Source organism: Bolinopsis microptera, chromosome 9 (genome assembly GCF_026151205.1).
Source record: "Bolinopsis microptera isolate Bmic1 chromosome 9, MBARI_Bmic_1.0, whole genome shotgun sequence".
Taxonomy (NCBI): Eukaryota; Metazoa; Ctenophora; class Tentaculata; order Lobata; family Bolinopsidae; genus Bolinopsis; species Bolinopsis microptera.
The window spans coordinates 9,656,692-9,676,318 of NC_087080.1; the positions used below are offsets into that span (position 1 = coordinate 9,656,692).

The 19,627-nt window shown below is 37.8% G+C and overlaps 5 protein-coding genes and 1 long non-coding RNA gene across 6 annotated transcripts in view; 1 reads left to right on the top strand and 5 right to left on the bottom strand.

The window, feature by feature from the left end:
* LOC134820871 (uncharacterized) overlaps window positions 1-19,627 on the top strand; it is a 1,079,557-nt gene that overhangs the window by 499,474 nt on the left and 560,456 nt on the right. The window lies entirely within an intron of this gene.
* LOC134820887 (uncharacterized) overlaps window positions 1-19,627 on the bottom strand; it is a 507,687-nt gene that overhangs the window by 98,128 nt on the left and 389,932 nt on the right. The gene's annotated exons all lie outside the window — the stretch shown is intronic.
* Window positions 1-19,627, bottom strand: part of LOC134820687 (serine/threonine-protein kinase TNNI3K-like) — an 88,695-nt gene that overhangs the window by 48,666 nt on the left and 20,402 nt on the right. The window lies entirely within an intron of this gene.
* Window positions 50-1,842, bottom strand: LOC134820688 (tolloid-like protein 2). Its single transcript, XM_063831216.1, has one exon. The coding sequence runs from the start codon at window positions 1,761-1,763 to the stop codon at window positions 144-146; it is 1,620 nt and encodes a 539-aa protein (XP_063687286.1). The 5' UTR covers window positions 1,764-1,842; the 3' UTR covers window positions 50-143.
* On the bottom strand, window positions 4,684-6,947 carry LOC134821006 (arrestin domain-containing protein 5-like). The gene is made up of 6 exons (XM_063831673.1): window positions 6,760-6,947; window positions 6,423-6,596; window positions 6,020-6,116; window positions 5,711-5,875; window positions 5,339-5,532; window positions 4,684-4,922 (listed from the first exon to the last, which is right to left on the bottom strand). The coding sequence occupies exons 1-6, from the start codon at window positions 6,851-6,853 to the stop codon at window positions 4,684-4,686; spliced, it is 963 nt and encodes a 320-aa protein (XP_063687743.1). The 5' UTR covers window positions 6,854-6,947.
* Window positions 7,283-19,627, bottom strand: part of LOC134820956 (maternal embryonic leucine zipper kinase-like) — a 30,418-nt gene continuing 18,073 nt past the window's right edge. Inside the window, exons 8-20 of the mRNA XM_063831626.1 lie at window positions 17,506-17,540; window positions 16,874-17,041; window positions 16,660-16,758; window positions 16,351-16,446; window positions 16,024-16,103; window positions 15,148-15,199; window positions 14,176-14,305; window positions 13,843-13,942; window positions 13,379-13,511; window positions 12,941-13,048; window positions 12,577-12,686; window positions 8,221-8,321; window positions 7,283-8,087 (exon numbers count right to left, since the gene is read on the bottom strand). Coding sequence (XP_063687696.1) covers window positions 8,005-8,087; window positions 8,221-8,321; window positions 12,577-12,686; window positions 12,941-13,048; window positions 13,379-13,511; window positions 13,843-13,942; window positions 14,176-14,305; window positions 15,148-15,199; window positions 16,024-16,103; window positions 16,351-16,446; window positions 16,660-16,758; window positions 16,874-17,041; window positions 17,506-17,540 — 1,295 coding nt within the window. The 3' untranslated portion in view covers window positions 7,283-8,004. The remainder of the gene's footprint in view (window positions 8,088-8,220; window positions 8,322-12,576; window positions 12,687-12,940; window positions 13,049-13,378; window positions 13,512-13,842; window positions 13,943-14,175; window positions 14,306-15,147; window positions 15,200-16,023; window positions 16,104-16,350; window positions 16,447-16,659; window positions 16,759-16,873; window positions 17,042-17,505; window positions 17,541-19,627) is intronic.

Genomic DNA, 19,627 nt, shown 5'->3' on the forward strand with positions numbered 1-19,627 from the left:
AAAATAAATAGTCAAATAATTGCTATCGAATGCTAATGTCACGAGCATCAACACAACATTCAGATAGCTTAACTTTAAAAATTACAACGACAACAATTTTAAATTTAAGTCAGCATGTAGATCGACTAAGATTGGGCTATGACTTAATATGAGAAATAACTTATCTTTACAGAACTCAGGGGAGAGTTTAAAACCGTTTCCAATATGACAACATTGCTATGAACATAGATTATCTGTGATTTCATTGAACCACACAGTTTTTTTAACATCTTTTGGCCGTTTCCAGTTTTTATCATCAGGAATTCCTCTTTACAGTCTGTTTGGAAGGTCTCTAATGATGTTATGACAAGGACAACTTTCTTTTGCCGCCTGAGAGAAATCTTGGCAATGCATGCAAAAGGTCTTTCAGCAGGAAACATAATTTCTGCAGCGGATGTCACATACACGTTGTCACAGGAGTTACCTTCTACAGATAGTGAATAGTACTTTTGTTCAGCAGGAGGGTGTACAGGAGGGCGACAAATTTTTGGCTTTCTGGAGCATGGGTTAGGGACAAATTGGTAGAAGACTTTAAATCCCTTCAGTTGAACAGAGCTGTCAGATCGAAACAGTAATCTAACAAAAGGACTTCTAACAATCATCTTTCGTTCAAACTTATTTCCACAAAATTCAGCCACAGATTCCCAGTCATTTTTAAACCATCTCCTAATACTCAGCACGTCAAATAAACATGTATGACTTGACTCTAGCTCTAACTTGAAGATCTGAAGTTTAATCTCATAATCAGTTGGAGCTCGGATCTCCCAAGAGCAGCTAGCATCTGGAGGATAATTGTAAGGGTAATTTGGAGAGAAAATCATCCCCTCAGGTTGTTCAAACCAATGGCCATTACAAGACAAATGGCAACTTTTCCCATCACTCCCAAGTAGATAACCTCTACGACAACGACATTTGTATCCCTTGTGAAGCTCCACACAGTTATGCTGGCAGTCTCCATTGTTCTTTTGACATTGATTCTTATCAGGTCTGCAGTGATATAGCTTATTGGCCTGACGGATGTCACTTATTGATAGCTGTTCTCGTTGGCCGATAGACTTGAACTTAGATACTGGAATGAGGGTTTTCTTGTCATTATCTCTGCTGAATGAACGTGGGCTATAATGCATGATACTGTTGTAGTCATACCGTTCTCCCAGGCTGTTGATTTCAGTAAGATTTTTCTTCTCGAAGTTGTGAAGTGATTGGGGATCAATGTTTTCCTCTCTAAGTTTAACAAATCGGTCTCTATCAGGTCTTACATGCTCATGCCAAAATCCAATTGCGTGACCAATTTCATGGAGCATGTGACCAACATTCTCACAATCCTGACCACTTATGCTTATTTCCTGAGGCTTGTTATTCCCAAACTGCTGGCGACCAACAAAAGAGCAACAGCCACAATCTTGGGGTTCAAATTTAAGCCCATACGTCTCATTGGAAAGTGGTACAAACTTCAAACAAGTATGAGCTTCCCAGATTCGAATAGCAGTTTTTATGTTTTCATATATGTTATCAGTAAATGCATGGGAAATAGAGTATGGTATGACACCATGAGGCCAAAGGAGATCCCTCACAAATGTTGCACCACGCTTTTCTCTGTGAGAATCAGTCTTTACTGCGATATCACTCTGTATCCTATGATGACTAGCATGGCATGGGCTATTGATAGAAGGGGTGGACTGAGAAGAAAGAGTGAATAAGATAAAGTATGCGAAGGTTAGCATTCACCTCAGTCTTTCAATATTGTGTCAGCATCACTTTTCAGAAGTTAATTGGCCATCTTTTCCATTCCTGCGATAAGATTTTATAAAATACAAGATTTAAAACAGATATTATTATTATATGGTGTATTCCAAAAAATAAAGATATATCATGCAACGGTTCATTAGTTATGAACACGATTTAGTAATTCAAACTTAACACTCTATGGTCAGTAGTGAAACACAATGGTCAACATTTAAGCAACATATGAGTCGGTCAATTCATAGTAGTAAATCCTTAACAACAATTACTATCTCTTCTTTATATTTGTTTCACTAAAATAAGTTTCACTACTAAAAGGCGTAAAATAAATATATGAAAGCAAATAGAAACGGCTCATAAGGGTGTAATTAACATTCCAGAGCAACACAGCCATGAACTCCATATCAATATCAAGAATGTCGTGACCCATCCACCAGCGAATGGTCATCAAAATGTAATGTTTAACAACATTCGCTTGTGGTGTTATCAATAGCATCGCTTGACTGTAGCTACCATGACTATCCCACTTTTATAGTGCTCAGGACATTTTATCGACTAGAATTTAAAAATGAATGTGCACAATCAACACAACTTCTTATGGAAGGACTAATTTGCCATTAGTTGTATAATACCTATACACCTACATGGCAGGAAACTATGGGATGTATGAACATCAGCCCACTATACAGGACGCTCGTCGCTCTTACTCAATTTTAAAATTTGATGATCGCAGACATTTGACAAAGTTGACAGTTGAACAACCTTCAACACTCAAATAATGAATACCAGGTTTTCAATGCACACATTTTATCATCATGGTGAATTAAAAACTGTATAAACAGCCTTTATAATATATGTTCCATATATTATATATGGACCGTCGACGGGTCTAACTCGGCGCGCGTCCTGTTAGGTTGTAAACCTACATGAATACTTGGAGAAAAAAGTGGCGCGCGCTACATCGAAGACATTTATACGAATTTTATCAATTACCAAAATGTTTTGTCCTCAATTTTGCAGTAAATGTTGTATACCAAAAGTTGCTTCTAAGTATGATAATTAATAGTACAAAATCACCATGCAGCTTACTGGGCGACGTTCACTCTGTGATCATCCCGCTGAATCTTTATAAAATATTTAACGGGTAAAGCAATTGTAAAATATTTTTTTCAAGTATTAGACCGTCGACGAGTCCAACTCGGCATGCGTTTTGTTATAAACTAAGTTATAAACTTGTAGCGCGATGCACTACTGGGCCGCGCCGCGCATCAAATGATTCTTCTCGCAACTTCGGTAGATCGGCGAAATGCACCGCTGGGTCTTGACGGATGTTACTCGTCTAAATTTCTTCGAAGTAGCGCGCGCCGCTTTCTTTTCGAAATGTTGGCCCGAAGTGCTACGAAGATAGTTGCACGCACCAGGCCAGCCCATTAACATTGGTCAACACTCAACACTGGGCCTCACCGAGCTGCGAAGGATTGACATCGTGAATCAAAATCCTTTCTTACTCTTAGCACTTAATAATAACCAGAAACTGACTACATGAAAGGGAAACAGGCACATGATAACAAAAAACGGTGTGATAACTATTATTGAATATTATCGCTCCAATGTCCTACTAAATCGCTCTCCCAAATTTTAAGAAAATTCTTGTGAAAAGGCCCTTTGTGTATGAAATTGATCTGAATCGGTGTATTTTTGGACGCTGATCCCGAATCACCCGCTATGACGTAGGGTATAGGTAAAAATTCTTCCCTGGAGAGAGTTGGGCATGGGGAAAAAAGCCGTTTTGGTCACTTGACATGGGCTAGTAAAACATGAATTCGATTGTTTAGGGCTCATGTTTGATGTTAGAGTTAGGGTTGTAGTACAGTATGGATAGCTTTGGGGTTATGGTTAGGACGTTGGGATTAGGGTTTATGCATTATGTTGTAGGTTAACAACCTGCCAGGACGCGCGCCGAGTTGGACTCGTCGACGGTAATATATCAATATGGAACAGATATTTCACGAGTATCACCCGTTAAGCATTATGTAAAACCGTTTTGTACGACTGCAAAACCATAAAAGCCTAAGTCACGTGAAATTTTTGGGCGAGCGAATTAATAAGAGCCGGCTATTATACGTCTTAAAAATTGTAATCATGCAGTCCACAGTCGATCATGATATAGATAACTGCTAATTCAAGAAATGCACCTCTAAGATCAAGCATGAGCATGGGAGAATTTTATAGAAAATACAGACATGATATTATTTACTGTGTACTGGGCGGCGCTCAGCCTGTCATTCCGCCGAATCTCTATTTGAACATAATACTAATAGCCTGGCGTCCCCAGGTAAGATATTCTGTGATCAAGATTGATTTTTCCACCGGTTTTTATCACTATTTAAACTGTTAAATGTTTCGTGTGAATAAAGTTAAACACACTCTATAAAAAGATGTTTTGAAGTGGAAGCTTTGCAGCTGCTTCCTAACAAAATATTTAGTTTTAAATTATAACAAGCGCTACTTGATTTAGCTACAATTTAAACTAACTGAAAGTACAGCTGATTAGGACTTTACATCACAAATTCATCATTGAGTCCATCGCTCGACGTTCCCTTATAGTTATGGGGTCGTCCACATATTACGTAATCACTTTATGGACAATTTGTAACCCCCCTCCCCCTCCGTAATCAGTTTTACACATAGCTATTAATATGTCAAAATTACACTAGCGTAATCATTTGGAAACCCCCTCCCCCTTCAGCTGATTACGTAATATGTGAACGACCCCCAAACACCAAAAAGTAAAAAAACAAAATTCGACTTCATCATTAATCATCACCAATAATTAATCCAATTCAGTGAATTGGATTAATTATTGGTGATGAATGATGATGAACTCAATTATTCACTACATCACACACCAATGACTAAAGGGATATGAACTTGAATCTGTTTGACCCTCACTTTCGTTTTGACCCCCACAGTAAAACTAGCCCAATACTCCAGTACCATGATATTACAATGTGCAGTTGTGACGTCACAGATGTTAGGTATGAAGATGGGAACACAATCCCACAGGTAGGTTTCATGAGGAGGGATTCCACCGCGCTTCGTGCTGCAGATTCGCTTGTGTACCGTGTCTGTTTGGCCACCTGATGTTGAGATTAAACATGTTTAGATGAAATTTGTAAGAAAGAAAGAAGCAAGCACTTATAATAGATAACAGTTAAACACGTTCGGCGGACTTAGACACGTGGAATTCAACGGAAACATGTTTCAATCTATAATCAATGAGTTTTTATAAAATATAAATATTTTACAGCATAACAAGACGCTACCACTTAATAATTAATATGTATATATAAGACAAAGCGTTTATAAAAGTCGAACTTCCAGAATCAATGGAATAATCATTCATTTAATAATTCCAGACATAACATCGAGATCCTTTAATCTCAACCTCGTGCACAACCTGCAACCTGCAACCTGCAACCTGCAACCTGCAACCCTCAACTTCCAACCTGCAACCTGCAACCTGCAACCTGCAACCTGCAACTCTCAAACTGACCTGCTTTAAAAGTGATCGTCTGATTGATTGCCACCTCTGAATAGATGACCTCTCGTTTAGACATGTTCCTTATATCTGCAGTAACGTGCATGTTCTCCCCAATCTGATATCCTGTTTTAGGGATCGAGAAGAGGAAGGAGATCTCCCCTGAGCCACAGATCACGTGACTCATTCGCTCAAACGCTTGTTCGTATCTGGGAGATAATGTAGGACTCAGACATTGCTCTGTTAGATGTTTATATAATTGCATATTATCTTCCTAACAACAAGAAACTTGTCGTTCACATAAACTGATGTTTTATTCTTCCACTGAAACTAAAATATAATAATGTGACTTATAAAGGGATCGAGGGAAAGAAGAAGAAATCTCACCTGCTGTTAAGAATACCAGGCACAACAGAGATGTTGCAACTTCTAAAGAGGACAAATTGCTGCACTGACACACCACCAAGGCGGAGTTGCTGGGGTTCTGAGAACAGCTCTTTTATATCCAGATACGTATCTTGTAGGAACTTTGGTAGAGGTGTTTCGTAAAACCTGGGTGAAATTTCTGGTAAAAAAAGGTGAAATATCATGACCCAAATAAATAAATACATAAATTCTGCTTCATATTTCGTAAAACAACCCAAGCTTTAAGTTTAAAAGCAAATGGAAAAGTGAGCTGGAAAACTAGAGGGTAACCTGCAGTAAAGGACGTATCTAACGTATCCATGTATCGTGTTTATCGTATTGGGTATCTTGAGGGGTAACGTTATGCTGAACTCAAACGTGTAGGAACCTAGGAAATAGGAATGTACACAAAATTCCAGTTTTTAATATAAAAAATGTTTAAGACTTTTAGTTTTCGTGAGCGTGCACGTTTTCTCAAGTATTAACAAGTAAAGTATTAGTAATGAGACAGCAGTCTCAAGTATAAGAATTACAAAAATATCAATATGCATCCCACTTTAAGAACAAACCAACTTTGGCAGTGATTAACGTTTATCTAGCGACAACACAAATCCGAGACTAATAATTCTGGCAGCATACATATCAACAAACCAGAAATCTAGAAAATAAAGTCGTGTGATTACTGATCAGTCACCTGGCTGAAAGAGCATGAGATTCTGACCATCTCCTGCTGTAAACTTATCCTCAGTAAAATAAATCTCCTTGCTCTCCAGCAACTCATTCTGTCTCAGTTTCTTCCTGTTAGGGTTGATCCGAACGTAGCCCCCTCCTCTGCAGGATAAAACTACACCACGACTCTTCAGAGGACCTGACACGTGACTGTATGGTTAATGGAATGTTTCACTTTCAGTACTGCTTGTTATTGAAGCAGTTCTATAGTCACACCAAGTAGAAAAGAGAAACAAGAGAAGGTGGTGAAAGAGAAAGAGATAGAGAGAGAAATATAGAGGTAGAAAGAGTGTTAGTTTTACCGGTAAGATCTACAATGACGTGTCCAGTGACATCCTGGCCAGGTTGATATGTTCTGTTGCTATCTAATACTATGTCAAATCTGGGAACACTCATCTATATTCCACTCCGACTTCAACTCAACATCACTTCTCACTCAACAGTAACAAAGACAACTGAAGATTTATCCGCAAACTGACTGAAAATAAGTTTAGACAGAAGAAACCGGAACACAAGAAAAAAGCTTCCAGATAAAATGTTTTATTCGTCTATTAAAAGTACTACGTGTTTTCGTTGCTTGTCAGATTTCTACAACTAGATATGAAGCGAGGAGTAACAAGCAACAGCTTCACCTGCCGGGAAACATGAATGTGCTTGTAATTGCTTTCTAGATATTGAGATATTTCCAGCTTCTTTGTGGTGCTTCACACAGTAACCGCAGAGTCAATGCTAATTTGTTGATGGTAACACTTTTGTCTATTTTAAAATTACTGACGAAACTTCTTTAATCAAAGCGGCCCGTACGACAACTAAAAGATTGATTTTGGAAACGCTAAAATTGAATGTCAATCAAAAAGCAAATGGAAAAGAAATTCAAAATATTTTTCAAACATCTGAAAGTGTATCTAGATCCCCTAATATTCCAGACAGTCAATTCCAATCTTGAACCTAGCAAATTAAATAATCATTCTCTTATTGTCTACGATATTGAAATTCAAGACAAAACAATATTCCTTCTACAATATAGGAGATAAAGAAGAGTAAATAGACAAAGTACACGTAGCAGAGGCAGCACAAAAAGGAACACAGATAGCCTGCAAGGCCTCAAGATGAGTAAATTGTTTCACTCATTTAGTCATTTCGGAAATCGTCAGTCGATCTTTCACTTGGGTTCACGAGGTCCTACACATCGTGTCCAAGGAACCTCAGCCTCAGCCTCAGCCTCAGCCTCAGCCTCAGCCTCAGCCTCAGCCTCAGCCTCAGCCTCACCCTCTAGGGTAGGACGACGTTTACCCTATCTCCTATATAACTTATAAGAGATATTTTATGTTCATATTATTATCTAATTCTAAAATAATCACAACTTAGCAAAATTTGACTTAATAACGTTTTCTTCAAATAAGAGCGAAAGATTTGCCTGAGTCTCAGTTTCTTGCATCAGTTCCTGACTCCAACTGATTGACGATTTTGACTGACCGTAGGTACGACTGACTAATATAAATTCAGCGAGGACTTTATGGAGATGGTCTACGACCTTGGGAAGCATCTTAGAGTTTAGCGATTGATAAGATCTCCTCGCACAACTTTTTGTATTCCCAAGTATCACCCTTGACCCGCTTTCTTCTTACACCTGACAAATAAACATTTTGTTTCGATACAACTTCATGAGCCCGGAATAAAATTAATAGATAGACGCTTTGTCTATCTTGCATGCAGGATAGTATCACACCAAAACTGGAATGGTATAAGAGAAATCCACAAACCTATAAGGTCCATTCTGGGGAGGTGACAGACTTCCAGCTCGAATACAATGTTTGTTTTACCGCGTTTATCTGCTACTGTACACCTCAGCAGGTAGTTGGGACTGGAAAATAACGGGTTATACTAGTGACACAGTAGACTGAGATAAAATCAAAACAAATTAATATCCAGGTGGATGGATGCTCAGAATTATGAATTTTGGATGGTGAAAAACTAAAACAGGCTGTTTTGCACGGTGCCACTGTTTACACTTTACGATTGAGTGGATCAGGCCCATTACGTATGTTGACAAACTATGACACTTTCTCTACAAAAATAGAATTCTTGAAAAGTAAAGGTTTTTCTACCGCAGAATTGTAAAATATACCGGCAGTGGTTCAGTCATACAAAATAGAGTCTGATTTAAATGTTTACATTTCTAAAAGATGTAGTTAATATTCATTGTCGTGATGTTCGATTGTTGTAGGACTATTTCTTTGTCTCTAAAAGTATGATACAGTAAAAAAATTTGCCCTTACTCCTAACTTCCTTGTTTCATTTGTCCTTGTCTCTTCCAACCGGATAATATCCAGATATCAGTATTTCAATCATGAGACTAATAAACAGCGAACTACTCTGTTATTTGAAAGTAATATATTGAATAATGATATCATGAGACACCACTTAGGCTGAACACATGTTTCACTAAATTTTCAAACATTTACCATTTTATGTTGGTACAAGTTGCAACATTATAAGTATAATAACGGTTAAGAACTAAAGTACTGAAAACGTTGTAAAATAATCCTGCTCTAACTGACTACAATGTACGGATGTAATAGAATCGAGCTAATACCTTTTTTTAAATTACAAAATTAAAAACTTTGAACTTTTTTTAAATAAAAAAACCCATGAAAATGGCGTCGTTATATTGCCCATAATTGACATAATTGTCTGTTATCTTTATAAACTAGTGAATGTGATGTAAAAAGATCATTGTCATGGTAAAAGCTTTTCTTTGTGGAAGAAATTGGATTCTGAAAATCTATAAAACCATCAAAATGATCTTAAAAATGCAAAAAAACTAATTTAACCAAACATGCGTCATACAATACTTGCATATTTATTGGCATGTTGCCAATGCCACAACACTTGGCAAAATGTTGTCCATAAAATAATGTCCAACTTAAGTGACTGCACGGAGTCGACTAATATTTCCAACCTAAGTTCCTCAAGGTTTTTCTTTGACTTCAACCTGGAGCTTCGTTAAAAACCCAGCTAAAGCCCCCTGGATGTCTCTAACCTGCTCTATCGCCCTGGTGATGTTCTGTCTCTTGTCTTGTGGTTCCATACAGTCGAGATGTTCTCCAAACCACTCAAGTGCCTCATATACCTCACGTTTACAGTCATCTAATTCATGGTGCCAATCTTCGGCTGCCTGCTGCATATTCATGTCGATAGTCATCCTTTTGATAATCTTATCCAAAATGACTTTGTTAAGCTCTTCAACCTTGTTAGAGTCTTTAGAATCGTTACCAAACAGTCCCAAATAACGCCGTGATTGTAGGAACCGGTGTTGAGATTGAATCTCTAACTTTTCAATGAGCTCTTCAACTGCCATGTCAAGATCATCACTCACAATACCTCTAATTTCTTGAACCTCCTTCATGCCTGAATCTGCAGATTCTTGCAATCTTTTGTAGCGCTTCTTGTCCATAAAATGGATGGGGTTATCCAAATGGTGCTGAGCATGAGCTGATTGCTCGACCAGTGCTATTTCGTGAGCTCGACACGTGTTCAGTATAAATGTCTTGGACACTTCAGGTAGCTGGACTACTCGAAGTTTTGTAGGCAAATACATGGAGGGCAGATGTCTGTTCCCATCCTTCTCCCATTTATGTTCCAGATAGGACCTGAACTCTCTAGCTTTGTCCTTGTCTACACAATGGATCAGTTCCCAGACGGGACGCAATTCAAAATCAAAAGGATATTCATTTGTACTGTCAATTGTTTGAGCCCACTCTCGGGCGATCTCAGTTGCTGTTGAAACCTCAGATTTTTCACTTGTCCCTACTTTGAACCAAAGGTCAGTTTCCCCACCCTCAGCTCTCCACTCTTGCCTAACATTCGCAGTTTTATTGGAGGAACTACGCCCACTTTCAAAGGAAGCTGTAGCACTGGCGCTCGCACCAAGACACTCCTTACCAAACGCGCTCTGCAGCTCTGCAGTTATCTTAGACTCATTGTCCTCTTCGGTTGCCTCCATCACATAGGTTCTCTTCACCATACCACCCAGCTCCAGTTTCACCGCATAAAACACCCCAATCCTAGTCGCGATGTCCTCCACGCTGAGATCTTTAACAGAAGTCTTGAAATCCTCAGTAAGATGATCCTGTGGATGAGTCCTGAACCTCCCCCTGGCGGTTATACTGGTATTGGTACAAACCCCGATAGCATCAACTCTAACCGTGTGGTACTTGGACTTCCCTGAGGTCTCTAGTGCCATGCTGGCTGCCCCGGAGAAGGCTTTGAAGTGAGCTCCAACATTCATGCTGTCTGCTGCATGATGCGAGGCCGTGTAGTTGGTATCAGAATACTGAAGCTTCATGTCTATTGTATCGTTTGTGGAGATGGAGATGTCAACCTTTTCGTCTATCTCGAATATTTTGTCTCCTTTCAATAGGTATGTTGGTGAGTATGCATCTACGGTGTAAGCGTAGCATATTGCACATGCCAGTGACTCGTTGGTGACATCTGTGTGTGTCATAGTACTGAAGGGTTGGAAATATACAGTTTGTAGTAAAATATTTGTAGTAAATATTTAAAGTGGAGCTTAACCAAAGCCGTGTTTCTGGATGTGGGATAATTAAGCAGTTAAAACAATTGTTTTTAGCAAATAAACTGTCGAAAGGCAACACTTTCTACAACACCGCCACAACGAAGCTCATTGGGTTTTTAGCAATTGCAATTAAAAGTAAACCAATGTATGCAAAATATTGAGGGACCACGAACCCTTTTAGCAAGTGTCGGAGCCGTTGACCTAATAAAATCAACATTATAAAACTGAATTACAGTCAGCTAAAAATTAGGATTGTAAATATTTATAAGATTAACATAATATGATTAATTTTATCGTCTCATGCGGTAAGTCCATCGATTCAATCAAATCCAAAGCGACTGTAAATTTTAATCATATTTCCACTTAAGATAACAAGTTTGTATTATATAATGCCAATTATTTTTTGCCGGAAAGGCATATCTTCTAGGTAAAGTCCTCCGTAAAAGAAATATACCATATGAAAATTTGGCTGGGCTATAGAAAAAAAACTTGGGTAATATCAAGATAAAATATAGGAGAAAGTGAGACACAAATGTGAGATGGGTAAGGGAAGAGATAAAGTTCAGACTATTTCTAATTCAACAAAGCTTACTTTTCTTTCGGTAACCTCAGTTGTTTTTAAATGGGACTTAATCAAACAATAAACTATGCTATAAATAAGATATAGCGTCAAAGTTATACAAAATAGTAAATAAGTGAAGTTATGATGTGATGACATGTAGTGTAACTTCAGACACGGAGTAGCTGGGCTACTACTAACTCTTCAGGTGTACTGATGTATGGAAACAAATCACGGTACTTTATATTTATAGTTATACAACTTACAAATACATTTTTACTATAGAAAAAAAAAAATAGTTTGGCACAACTTGTGCTAAATTTGAATATATTAGTATATTGGGTTAACCAGATCAGAATAAGTGGGATCTTTTGAGGTCGATTTTTAAAAGTTTATTATTCATAGCTTACAAGTCATCGATTACCGATACTAACTTCTTCACCGTTACAAAGGGGGGGGGGGGGTCACATAAGTACGTTTCGCCACTGGCCTCAGGTCTAAACTCAGATATCCAACTATACTATACTTATATTGGCTTTATCACCACAAAATAAAACGTATAAAATGCAACATGGAAGAGTCATGAGTGGCTAAATTATCGAGTGTGAGGGGAATGTGTTGCCCAAATGGACTCCTCCCAATGTTGGTCGGTGATTGACTCTTTGTAACAACTAATAAGGCTTAAGAATAAACATAATGCATAATAATATAATAACGTAAGCATAATAAATACAATATGTAATTAAGAGTGTATAATACGGGTCGTTTGTACGTGTTTCTCGGAGATGGCAATGTATTACTATTAGTATTTGCATTATTCATTTTATTTTGATAAACCACCTGTAAGATCCTATAATTTCACCACATGATTTAACTTTTTGAATAGTTGACGAACTGTTTAATTAGAAAAAAAATTAATCACACAACTAAATGATACTTCTAATCATAACTCAAACTTCTTAATCAAACTTCTACACTTACAAACGGTCTGATTTCTTGATCTGAACCCCCTTGATATGTAACGCTCTCTGCAGTTCCGCTAACACGTGTTCAGCGCTGTGGGTCGATGTGGTCGACACACTGTATAACGCCTGTTGTGGTACTTTTTAGATTAATTAATTTATCAGGCAATTGATTAATTGATACGATAATTAACCTATTAACTCATTAAGCAGGTGGCTACATAGTTTATTAATTGGTGGGTTTTTTTGAGATTTGAGATTTTAAGGTTAATACCTTCTACCTATGAACGGCATGTTTTGAATTTCTTAATTTGCGTTTTCAATTTGTTCGCGTTGATATCCCGAACTAAAGCCAGGGTTACCAAAACACTTGTAAAAGAAACCTTGTTAACTTTTCTGGGTCCGGTCGATTTATCTGTGCCGCCGTACAAACTCGATCTCTTTCCCAGACTGAATAATTGCCGTACAAACTCAGTTAAACTACTGCGACGCTGAAATGGGACAATATGAGTCATCATGACGTGATGGTTGCAAATAGCGACTTCCTAAGTCTGAGTAGAGCTGAGGGCTAGACTACATGCGTAAGTATCATGATTAAGAACAGAGCCCTAAACCTACCCTTCCTCCACAACCAGCGAACTCTCCACTTCTACTCTCCAACATATATTACCATATATAACCAGTACCACATTTTACCACATATTACCACATATTACCACCTAAACCTACCCTTCCTCCACAACCAGCGAACTCTCCACTTCTACTCTCCAACATATATTACCATATACCACATATTACCACATATTACCACCTAAACCTACCCTTCCTCCACAACCAGCGAACTCTCCACTTCTGCTCTCCATGCTGTGGTGGGAGGGTGACCCTTTAACAGAATCATCCGCATAAACCGCCATGTTACGTCTTTTATCTAGCGAACTCTGACATGACCGCGATCTGGGAATATGGATAAATTTAAAATTATCACAAAACCTTAAAAATATGATACCAATCAGAAGTTGTGGCAAACATTGATTAAAAGATTAGATTAGTTATATTAGTTATATTAAGGATCACGCTGCTAGAAATTAAGGTTACTAAGTTCTAAGTAAAAAAACAAAGTATTCGCATCGAAATCCCTTTAAATTTTAAATAATGATTTGCTCGTATGAGAAAATAGTATATCACCAAATACCACTCCCCTCCCCCACGAAGAAAAAAATGAACAAAGTAAGCTCCTTAATTAGTTAATTAGTTTATTAGTTAATTAGTTAAATGGTCGTTTTACCTGACTTTATCAGTTATGACAGTAAACGGCGTTTTGTCACGTGCGTGAGTAATCTCGTCCAGTGATTTCGAACTCTTTATCACCCCTAACGTTATCTTATCTAAAATTAGAAGATGATGAATAGATTATTTTATCTAATCGTCACTTGGGTTACTACAGGTAAAGGAAAGATACAAATAAACAGCTGTGTAGTTAGAGGTTTGTATGTTTGAGAGCATTGAACTATCTATTGAAAGCCCAAAACCTATTTGGAAGCAATAACGTGTGCCCCGAAAAAGGAGACATTAAAATCTAAGGTTACCTTGAAAACAAATAGGGAATATTTGGACTTACTATGATTGCCAGTTTTGCGTTCTTGACACGGCGAATTAGGGATAGATCTGCTGTTGTAGTCGGGAGCTGCAACTCCAAGTGATAGGTTGAACTTAAAGTGAACGGTGGGGGGAGCTGAACAACGCCGAGCCTGGCAGGGTTGAGATATTGGGAGGGGGGTTCCAACCTCATTTTACCTCATCCCAATTTTGCCTTTTTTGGCTGCCCGAATGAGGTAAAATGAGGTTGGAACTCATTTAGTAAAAATAAGCTTTTTCCATACCAACTATGTCAGTCTGTGATTTTCATCAAAGAAAACGTCGGAACTTGAAAACTATCAGAGTATTCTTACTAAAAGCTAATTATAGGATACGAACAATAATCCTGACCTTAATTACATATAACAGTTCGTTTGACAACTACTGTAACAGCAAATTGAAACATTTTTTAAAAAGCCGGTAACACAAGTAAGTACAATCTAAACACTGAGGACTATTTATGTTCCAATCAACATTGATATGCTGGCACACTAGTAACAATCCTGTTGGTTTATTTCTCTTTTTCTCTCTTGTTTCCTGATATGGTCTGTGAAACCCAAGATATAATAAGACCCTCTCTTCTGGGGAACACGTTTAACCCATATAAGGAGTTACAGATTCATACCATCCTAGGTTCTGTCAGTCTAAGGAATTTGAAATTCTGATTTGATAGGCTTGGCTCGACCACAGCGCGCCAGTCCACAGTCTGACCATTTAGCTACATAAAATACATATCGTGCTAACTGCTCTAACGCAGAATAGCCCAGTGACAGTTGAGCCGACTGCAGAACTAGGGTCACGAAATCAACTAATGTTTTCTAACATTGGTGGAAAATGGGTTCCACTTACTAGCTTACTAATTCTAAATAATTATATGAAACATACCGCCCTTCTACACTTAGCGACATTCATTTAGCATTTATGATAAACAATAAGCGAGCACAAGTAGACCTACAGCACCAGGGGGAAGGCAGGATCCTGACACTCGGTCAGCGGGATACCACAACCTACAGGCATGTTTATTTTAAATACCACAACCTACAGGCAGGTTTATTTTAAATACCACAACCTACAGGCATGTTTATTTTAAATACCACAACCTACAGGCAGGTTTATTTTAAATACCACAACCTACAGGCAGGTTTATTAAAGATACCACAACCTACAGGCAGATTTATTTTGACAACCTAAACTTTACAGTCATGTTTACAACAACCTACAGACTCACTTTACACCACAAAGTAAGAACCCTAACCAGGCCAAAACAAATTGTGTCACTATCTTTTGTTAGTTTAGGGATTGACATGTTAAAATATTTTAGATCCTCTCCGTAATCCGTTTTACACATAGCTATTATGTAGAAATCACAACACACTCCTCAAGGTGGGCTTACATAACGTTTGATCGATCCCTTCTAGTTAATCTGGAAAACCCGTCTAAACTTATTTTACAACTTAGTGATTTTATTGAGATCACATAATATACTGTGTGGTTATTTACATTGCAACGTTAACCATCTCTAACATGGCCCCTTTACCTCGCAGCGCAACGTGATAATATTATATTGTCAATATAAATCATAATAATATATCAAATCAATATTCTTGGCGATTATCCATTCAATAGTTAATTGTCCATTTAACCTCTCTATACCCTAATCCCACGGAGTTTCAGTTGGGACACGGAAACCTCTCGGAAAGCTATTTTCAGCATCAAATTAGATGGCTCGCCCCACCCACGCGATTAAATCATATTAAAATCTATTATAAGACTTCAGATTCTGGGAAACACCTCTAATACATAATATATAATATATAATATAAGTACCAACCTAGACAGCTTAATTATCTTGCCATTTTCTTTTGCTTTGAGCATTGAGAGGTATAGTACGGTATATTTATCGAACTCCCACTGAAATATTTAATATTAAAATTCATTTAAAGGTCTTGGTTTGTAGTGGGCGACGCCCGTCACGCCCAACCTAACTGATCTGTCATGAAAGTTAACTATTAGAGCACCATTATATATTGTCAGTGCTGATGTACCAGTTCATGGACTGTGAGGACTTTGGTGAAATGATATTATTGACCAATTCAGAACATGATAAGAATTAATAATAGGTCTATCAAAAGAATAGATAAACGAACGTGGTACTTACAGCGACGACTAAAGGGTGCATATCAGACAAGGATACGCCCATGTGTATTGCCATCTGTTGAACTATATCCATATCAACCTCCCGTGTTCGGATATCCTGCATTCGAGACTTACAAATATCTTGACAAACCAAACAAACCAGAGAAGTGACGACTTTTAGAGGACAGTTTTAAGAACCAAGTTCTATAAAATTTGACTTAAAAGTTAAAACGTTATGTCCATATATAGATATATCGCAAACAAAATATAATTATTTAGACTGGTAAACACTACAACAGATCCTGTTGTACAATGAGATTACATTACTTACCTCTAAAACATCAAATGGTTGAACTGGAGGTCTATCTCCATGACAAAGCCAGGGGTGGCTGAGGAGGTCCGTGACAGATAACCGTCTCTTAGGGTCCACCTGAAATAATCATTATAGCTTCATCTGGATTTAGGTATTAAGTAACGTAGTTATACATATCTAACTCCCTACAAAAGCGAAAACTGTGGTAAACCTTATTATTATATAACGGAACCTGAAGTAACCCCTGGATGAGTCGGGTGCTTTCTTTAGAGAGTCTGTCTGGAACCTTATAGCGTCCCTCCTGGATAAGTCTATATAGAGTAGCCGTGTTGTCGTCGTCAAATGGGAGAAACCCACACAGCAGAGCGTACAATAATACCCCCATACTCCACAGATCAGCCTGGAAGTGGTTCCATTACAAAAACGGGTTACCCGAACGTGAAAAGAATGCCGTAAGGCTATTCAGAATGTTGATGCACGTTCGGGAGCATGTCTAGATGTGACGAATAAATCGTTCAATATATCGATTGCATTTATAATAAAAACGCGCGTGCAGCGCCACATATTCAACAAATAAAAACTTCGCGCGCAGAGCCGTTTTCATCATCAAAACACTGTGTCGCTGCCATTTTCGTACATTTAATTTACATGGACATATGAGTGGTGAGTGTGCTACAGTATCATTTCAGAAATAATTTTGACAGCTACTTTTAAAAAGTTATTAGACAAAAATAATCCCAATAACTGATTCATTGTACTGTACGGTGAAGACCGAAATAGGTTGTGGATCGACCGCAGTGTATCCATGATAAATATATAGGGATGTAGGCTCCATTATAAATCAAAGTTATTAACTGTACATACCTCAGTGCCTATGTACGGCTGACCACTTATAACTTCTGAAATGGAACAGTTCGTTAATAACCAGTATTTACGGTAACAATCCGAACATGGTCATAATTTTATATAAATTCGTACGGGGTTCATATTCCTCCAGCCTAGCTACGCTTTGTTGCATTTATCAATGTCATCAGAAGCCCATATATGGTATTAAAACAGATAGAAATAAAGAAATTTGATTATATAAGTTACAAATTCTAGACTATTCATTTCTATGATCAAAATTGAGATGTCTATCAAATTATATGTTATCTATATAATTATCACAATATATTGATATGGTTGCAGTATAGAATACCATTTAAGGATACCTCTAATCACTCCTATCGATATCTGTCAAGATTTGCAGCTACAGAAACTTTGTTGCAGATATCATGAATTTAATGACTCTGGAAACTTCTCCGAGATTTGAAAGCTTAGTGTGGAATCTTCTTGGTTATAGTGGATAAAACAGAATTGAAAAAGCCCCCTTTTAAATAAAAGTTAAGACTAAGCCCAATATGCATTACCGAACCATTTAATGTTAATTAGGAATTACAACTATCCGGACATTTGATGTCTAAATATTAATCGAACTTCAGCACGGGACCGGGGACATAGGAGCATTACACTGACTCTTGAAGTGACATTTTTATTGGCTGCTGGCATCAGCTAAATTTAGGATTCTTAAATTAAAATAATCAAATTAAAATTGTAGAAGGGAGGATGTTTTGTTTTATTAAACAGTTGCAGGTGAAGGTCGCTGAGTGAGGTTAGTTGTGGAGTTATATTTTGTCTGGAAATGAAGGGAAACACACAGACTGTATTGAAGGGTGTTGCACTGTGTTGCACTATGTTACAGGGAAACACACAGTCTGTATTGAAGGGTATTGCACTGTGTTGCACTATGTTACAGGGAAACACACAGACTGTATTGAAGGGTATTGCACTATATTGCACTATGTTACAGGGTACTCAGTAGGTTTAATATCATCAGTAGCCCGAGCCGTGAAATAAGCCTAGTTCCTAATTTCATGCTAAGTTGACAAGCCATGAAGCCACTAAAGTTACACCAAATGTGTACCATACCTCCTGTTATAGAGTTATAAGCTACTCGCTAGATTAAGATGTTTTGTTCGCTTGTTTATAAGGTGAGCCCAATGCACACTGCCCAAGGTAACACCAACCTATTGAACCTAGACAATACTGAATTCTAGACTACATTTTAGTACCGTGGATAATTTCGTGATGGAACATACTGTAACATCAGGAACTTAGCGAATGAATACAAAGAAAAACCATTGTTTAGGAGACATAGGAGACTTAGGAGACATGAAAGTAAAGTTAGGACTTTATCCCAACTCTTTCAACCCCCTTTTCAAACAGTAGACGCAGATGTCAGGCTCTCCCGAGAGCTCTCCCGGGAGCAAATACTATGGAATATGGATTCATGCGGGCTCAGAATCAACTATTGCGACTCTGTGCTTCCTGTATCCTTACTGAAGATTAGGCTGCTAGGATATAATATTACCCTCTAAATAACCGGCTCATTTTACATCGTTTGTTACTAATATATGGACAAAATGATAGGCTGGGAATAATTTGATCATGAACATATTCTTATTCGGCCGACAAAATCCTTTAAAGTGTTTACTAGATGAAGTCAATTATTGATCGTAGATTTAGTTTCAGTCTGGAATATTCGACGAAATCTTCATCAATTCGTTTAAAAATTAAATGTCGATAAATACTTGGTCGATATTTGTTAGTACTCTCCTAGAGTCTCAAGAATGCAAACACCACTTACATAGTGGTTCTGTAGTTTAACTGTATAATAAGATAATATATTTATACCAGGCCGAGTTCATAGGTATGTGTAATCTTGTAAGATTACGCAACTCTGGCAACTATCAAATTCAAAATCCTCCAAATATCCAATTATATAGTGGCACATAAATTAGGGAATGTCATTGACACGTGACTACTCTTAAGCTATCAAGTGGTAACTCAAATGTAAGAGTCGGGATGTGACATTGTGGCACTACGATGTTACGGTGTGACACTGGGATGTGACAGTGTGACACTGCGAAGAGAAGTTGCTCTCTAA